This window comes from Sphaeramia orbicularis, unplaced genomic scaffold (genome assembly GCF_902148855.1).
Source record: "Sphaeramia orbicularis unplaced genomic scaffold, fSphaOr1.1, whole genome shotgun sequence".
Lineage (NCBI taxonomy): Eukaryota > Metazoa > Chordata > Actinopteri > Kurtiformes > Apogonidae > Sphaeramia > Sphaeramia orbicularis.
Window position 1 is genome coordinate 15,001 of NW_021941627.1, and position 6,376 is coordinate 21,376.

At 50.0% G+C, this 6,376-nt stretch overlaps 1 protein-coding gene across 3 annotated transcripts in view; it reads left to right on the plus strand.

The window, feature by feature from the left end:
- LOC115416581 (A-kinase anchor protein 13-like) overlaps positions 1-5,440 on the plus strand; it is a 20,440-nt gene extending 15,000 nt beyond the window's left edge. For all 3 annotated transcript variants that reach the window (XM_030130397.1, XM_030130395.1, XM_030130396.1), the window contains 5 exons: positions 12-224; positions 403-684; positions 3,460-3,594; positions 4,104-4,335; positions 4,475-5,440. In XM_030130397.1, the coding sequence (XP_029986257.1) occupies positions 12-224; positions 403-684; positions 3,460-3,594; positions 4,104-4,335; positions 4,475-4,530 (918 nt within the window). In that variant the 3' untranslated portion in view covers positions 4,531-5,440. The remainder of the gene's footprint in view (positions 1-11; positions 225-402; positions 685-3,459; positions 3,595-4,103; positions 4,336-4,474) is intronic.
- Positions 5,441-6,376: the final 936 nt, after the last annotated feature.

Here is a 6,376-nt window from a genome sequence, read left to right on the forward strand (position 1 = left end):
CTGGTCCTCAGGTCCTGGTCCTCCATCAGGACTCCTTCATGGTGGACCAGTGTCAGGCCCTGAACCTCCACCTCTCCTCCAGCTCCTCCACACACTCCTCATCTTCATCACTGTCCTCCTCCTCCTCCTCTTCCTCCTCTTCCTCCTCCTCCTCCTCCTCTTCCTCCTCCTCGTGGCCTTCATCTCTGGTGGAGAGGCAGCACCAGGAGGCGGCCCTTCTGCAGGTGGGAGGAGCTACAGCCCACACACACGCTCTGTGGCAATGCGGGCTTTTCTTGAACTCTGACCCTGTGACCTCTAACCCTGTGACCTCTGACCCTATGACCTCTGACCCTGTGACCTCTGACCCTGTGACCTCTGACCTCTGACCTGTGAACTTTGACCCTGTGTGTGTTGTTTCAGAAACAGCAGGCTGCATACCAGGAGGAGAGGATGAGGAGAGAGAGGGAGTGGGCGATCAAGGACAGGGATCTGACTGAGAGGGAGGAGACTCTGAAGGAGGCGGAGCAGGAGGTGAGGAGGAGGAGTCAGCAGCTGCAGGAGGACCGAGAGCAGCTGCATAGGAGGACACAGGAGTACCACAGAGACCTGCAGAGGCTAAAGGGGGACCAGAGGAGACTGGAGCAGGACCAGGACGCCCTGAGGAGGGACTGGGACCGGCTGGACCAGCTGAGGAGGGACCAGGTCAGAACCCCACAACCCTGAAAACACTGTCCAGACCAGGACCACTGGTCTGTACCAGGACCACTGGTCTATACCAGGATGTCATGGGTTCAGGTTTCTCAGGTTCATAAAAATGCTGGCTCAGCCTCTAAACTGTTTTCTGTGATTTTATTTAACACCCCTCTGACCAGAACAAATGTGTAAAAACAGAGTACAAAAAAAAAACAAAAGGAAGACAAGAGGAAAACCATCCACCCGTCCACAGCACTGAGACCAAAGCCCATCTGTCTGTCTGACAGAAAAACCCCTCATTAAATACCCTTAGCCCCTCCCCCGGGCAGACCAAATTAATGAAAGAGGGTTAGAACAAACACTTCAAAACTCAGGAAAAAAAAATTGACCGAATAAAAACATCCATTAACAGAATTATTATTCCATCCAAATGTCCTTCATGTGGCCTTGACTTTAAATGTAAACGACAAAAAATCCAACATAATTGAATAAACAGGGAAAAAAATAAACCAGTCCAGGTCACCTGACTTCTAACGGCGCGCCACAATGCACCATAAAAGGGTTAACCAGGAAGTGCCCCGGTTCGCCACCCTAAGTGGTGAAACAGAGGATACGGCAGCAACAATGTCTAAGTGTAGGCATCGAGTGTGCACCTCAAACGCACGACAAACGGGGAATAAAACGGTTCAGAAAGGAGGGATGTGGAAGAAACTACCGTCCACGTCCGTTGTAGCGGGTCTCTGTGGGACACTGGCGCTCCGCACATGCCGCCTCCTCCCACAGAGACACGAGGAAAACACACCACAAGAGCGACAGTGACGTGGCGCCTACGGCCGCTCCGTCACATCGTTCCCCTCGTCCCCGAGGTAAATGATGTGCAGCAACCTGGAGAGATAGTCAGCCACTACGCTGGTCTCTCCAGCTTGATGCCGAACCTGGAACTGGAATGGCTGGAGAGGGAGGTACCAGCAGGTGATCCGGCTGTTGTGGTCCTTCATCGAGCTCATCAAGGTCAGCGCACGGTGATCCGTGTCCAGGTCGAACTCTCTCCCCAGCAGGTAATACCGTAAACTCTCCAGTGCCCACTTTATGGCCAGACCCTCCTTCTCCACTGTGGAGTATCTGGTCTCCTGGGGCAGGAGCTTACGGCTCAGGTACAGGATGGCTCGTTCCTCTCCAGAATCACCTTGGGCCAACACAGCCCCAAGTCCAACCGCTGAGCCGTCAGTCTAGACGAGGAACCTCTGGCTGAAGTCTGGGCTTCTCAGGACTGGTGAGGAACAGAGGCAGGTCTTGAGCGTTGAGAAGGCGGTCTCACAGGCCTCAGTCCAGGTGACAGGGTTCCTCTTGTCCTTTGCTGTCAGGGCCGTCAGGGGAGCAGCGATGGTGGCAAACTGTGGGACGAACCTTCTGTACCACCCAGCCAATCCCAGGAAGGAGCGCACCTCCTTCTTTGTCCGTGGTCGTGGGCAGTTGCGGATGGCCTCCACCTTGTCCAGCTGTGGTCGGACCTCCACTTGTCCCAACTGGTAGCCCAGGTACTTCGCCTCCTCCTTGGCCCACTGACACTTGGCAGGATTTAGTGTCAGTCCTGCTCTCTGGATTTGACCAAGGACTCGGCTTAGATGATGTAGATGGTCTGCCCAGGTGTCACTGAAGATGACTACATCATCTAGGTAGGCAGCGCTGCAGTCCTCACACCCCCGTAGAACACGGTCCATCCGTCTCTGGAAGGTGGCAGGTGCTCCATGGAGACCAAAGGGCATCACCGTGAACTGGAAGAAGCCGGCAGGTGTCTGGAAGGCGGTGTACGGGAGGCCGGACTCCTCTGGGGGCACCCGCCAGTAGCCTTTATAGAGGTCAAAGGTCGTGATGAACTTGGCCGGCCGATCTTCTCCAGCAGGTCATCAATTCAGGGCACTGGATAGGCATCAAACTCTGAAATGGCATTGAGTTTTCCAAAGTCAATGCATATGCGGAGAGAGCCGTCCTTCTTCACCACGATGACCACCGGGCTGCACCATTCGGACTGGGAAGGCTCGATCACCCCAAGGCGCAGCATCTCTTCCACCTCCTTCCGAAGTTCCGGCACCAGATGTTGTGGCACCCGATATGACTGCTGACGGATGGACCTTCTCTCTTTGAGTCGAATGGCGTGTTCGACTAGGGCGGTCTTCTCTGGGCTGGCATCAAACAGCCTGGCCACTGCCTGGAACACTTGGTGAAGTTGACCAGACTGGTTGATGGTGAGGTGGTCCAGGTTAGGTTTGGTGGTCTTTGTGAGGTCTGCCAGGGTTGACTCCTCCTCAGCATCACTGTCGACCTCCGTAACCAGCAGTGACGCCACAGGAACCTCAACGGTTGCCTCCTTCCATTCCTTCAGCAAGTTGATGTGGTGTGTCTGCTTCGCCTTCTTCTTCTCAGGATGGTTAGCCCCACACCTGGAACCATCTAGGGTTAGCCCCACACCTGGAACCCTCTGTTTTAGGGTAAGGGTTAGCCCCACACCTGGAACCCTCTGTTTTAGGGTTAGGGTTAGCCCCACACCTGGAACCCTCTGTTTTAGGGTTAGGGTTAGCCCCACACCTGGAACCCTCTGTTGTAGCCTGTTCTTGTCCTGTTCCGTTCCTTTCAGTGGAACCGGACCCACACAGATCCAGTTTTTCCTACTTCCAGGCTAACATTGACCTGTACAATGTAAACATTTCTCAAACACAGTTAATAAAGTGTGTGTGTGTGTGTGTGTGTGTGTGTGTGTGTGTGTGTGTGTGTGTGTTTGTTCAGTCAGAGCAGTGCCAGAGGGACCAGCCAACACCGTCCACCCCGTTGGGAGGGTCCACCCCGTTGGGACGGTCCATACGGTTCCACAGCTCTGGGTCTCTGGACTTGGACTCTACAGAATGTGCAGAACCCAAAAAGGTAAATCTGTTTATATTCTATGAGGAGAACGAGATTTAAAATACTGTTGGACTGATGTTACAGGGGTCTGGAGGGTCTAGAGGGTCTGTAGGGTTAGGGTCTATAGGGTCTAGAGGGTCTGCGGGTCCATAGGGTCTGTGGGTCTATAGGGTCTGTAGCGTCTAGAGGGTCTGTGGGTCTGTAGGGTCTAGAGGGTCTGTGGGTCTATAGGGTCTAGAGGGTCTGTGGGTCTGTAGGGTCTAGAGGGTCTGTGGGTCTGTAGGGTCTAGAGGGTCTGTGAGTCTATAGGGTCTAGAGGGCTTGTGGGTCTATAGGGTCTGTAGGGTCTAGAGGGTCTGGGGGTCAATAGGGTCTGTAGGGTTAGGGTCTGGTGCAGAGTCCATGGTATTAGAATTAATGAAGTGATCTATGGTTCTGTCGTTCTATGGTTCTGTCATTCTATGGTTCTATGGTTCTGTCGTTCTATGGTTCTATGGTTCTGTCGTTCTGTCGTTCTCTCTCGTTTGTAGGTGCTTCTGTCGTCTTCTGCTCCCACTAAAGACCTCTTCCTTCGCATTGGATCCAAGAAGATGAAGAACTGCAGTCCCTTCTCCACTTCTTCTTCTTCATCCTCCTCTTCATCAAAGCCTCAGGGAGCACAGAAGGACTCACAGGTTCCAAACCGACTGTTCCACCTGAGCAAGAAGAAAGAACAGAAGAAGAAAGAGGAGGAGGACCAGGGAGGAGAGGCCACTAACACAGGTATGAGTTCAGACCTGGTCCACAGACCTGATCCACAGACCTGGTCCACAGACAAGGTCCTCAGACCTGATCCATCTCAGACCTGGTCCTCAGACCTGGTCCACTCTGTTCTTACATGTTCTTTCTGTGTGTTCTGCAGGTGGATCCTCTATGACATCAGATCCTCAGAATGATGGACAGGTCTACTTCTGCTGAGGGTTGTAGATTATGACGAAATGGACGGATGGACGAGCGAGTGAGCGAGTGAACGAACAAACCAATGAATGGACGACCCACCGAACACACCCAGTGTCCAACAGCCACCCCCCCCCCAGACCAAAACCAGGGCCTTCGATTTCAAGATCAGTTCTACCAGAACCACAACCATGGACAGATGGAGTCCAGGTCAGAACCACAACCATGGACAGATGGAGTCCAGGTCAGAACCACAACCATGGACAGATGGAGTCCAGGTCAGGACCTGATAATCAGATCTACAGCAGAACCATGCAGAGCACACAGAGGATACACCAGCAACAAATGAAAGCAACACCAAGAAAAGGAGTTTACCAGTGGGTTCAGATTCAGGACTGGGGTTAAAGGAGATGGAAACACCTGATCTGATCTAATCTGATCTGATCTAATCTGATCTGATCTAGTTCAGTGAGTCGGTTCAGTTCAAAGACTTGGTTGAGTTGAGTGATTCAGTTCAGTTCAAAGAGTCAGTTCAGTTCAGAGAGTCGACTCTTCATAAACTTCACTTCCTTTTATTCCATCTTTGGTTTCTCAGATAAACGTGTTTTTGCCTCTGATGGTCTGGACAGTTTTTGGGAGTTGTGTTCACTAAATTATTCCTGTTCAACTCTTCTGTTTAATCTGTACGTCAGCATTTAAAATGTTTTGTACCAAAAACTGAAGGTACGATGTTTATTTGTGTCATGTACAAAGAAAAAGGCAAAGCAGCTCTTTTTTGTAAATGTGTTTTAGGTCAAATTTGAACTTCCAAAGCACTGATGAATCTTCTGTTTATTTGAATTATGTTTTTTTAATCACCTTTTATTTATGTGTCCTCCTCCTTTTTGTAAATGTACTGATCTGTGCCTGAAATAAAAAAGTGAGGACGGTGGACTGCAGGAGTTTATGAACAGATGAGGAACGACAGAGGACGGAAACACAGCTGCAACAGTGAACAAAAACTGAACCCACACACTTTATTCAACTGTGTATTTACATTCACAAAATATGAGTTTGAGCTTTTATTATGAAAAAGACTTGATTCCACTGAACTGTGAAAGAAAAGGAAGGAGTCATGAGTTTAGTGCAGTTTATGTGTGAATCTGTTAAATGACCTGAGGAGGAGGAGAAGAAAGAGAAGGAGAACTAGAACTGCGAGCAGTTATGAACGGGGGCCAAGCCTCCCCGCCCACTCGGACCCCAGGCCCCACAGAGCCCATGGAAGTCGTCCCCGAAGGACGCGGGTCTGGGGCTGAGCTGGTGGAGGCTGGGCCCCGTTCATAAGGGTTTACAGTTGGAGTTAGTATTCCACCGTCTGAGCCGCTGTATTCACTGGAATGGGACAAATGCACCAGTAGAGTGGAAGGAGGAATGTGTGGGACTGGGATTAGTTGGAATAGATTACACTCACGTTGACCAATCATTACTAAACTTTACAGCTGGTCTCAGGAGTGACCCCACATCATACTCAACAAATTACATAGAAATCTGTAAAGGCGTTTTAGAGAAAAAAATTTCACATATTACCAGCGCCCAATAGAGGCTAACATTCATCAAATTCAGCTCATACCCTCACAGTGACATGTAAACAAAGTATCTAATATTTGGTGTTGAAAGAATTTAATTTGTCCGAAATATGTAATAGTTAACGTTTTTTTAGCTAGCTACAGAAATTTATTCATTGATAAATTTCACATTTTTTGACCAAATAAAATCCTTTTGATAACTTAGTGTCATGTCTATGAGAAGAGCATACATGCTAAGATTCACGCAGATCGGAAAAAATCCCAAGTAGGAGTTTTAAAAAGTAGGTTTTCCAGTTTTTGCA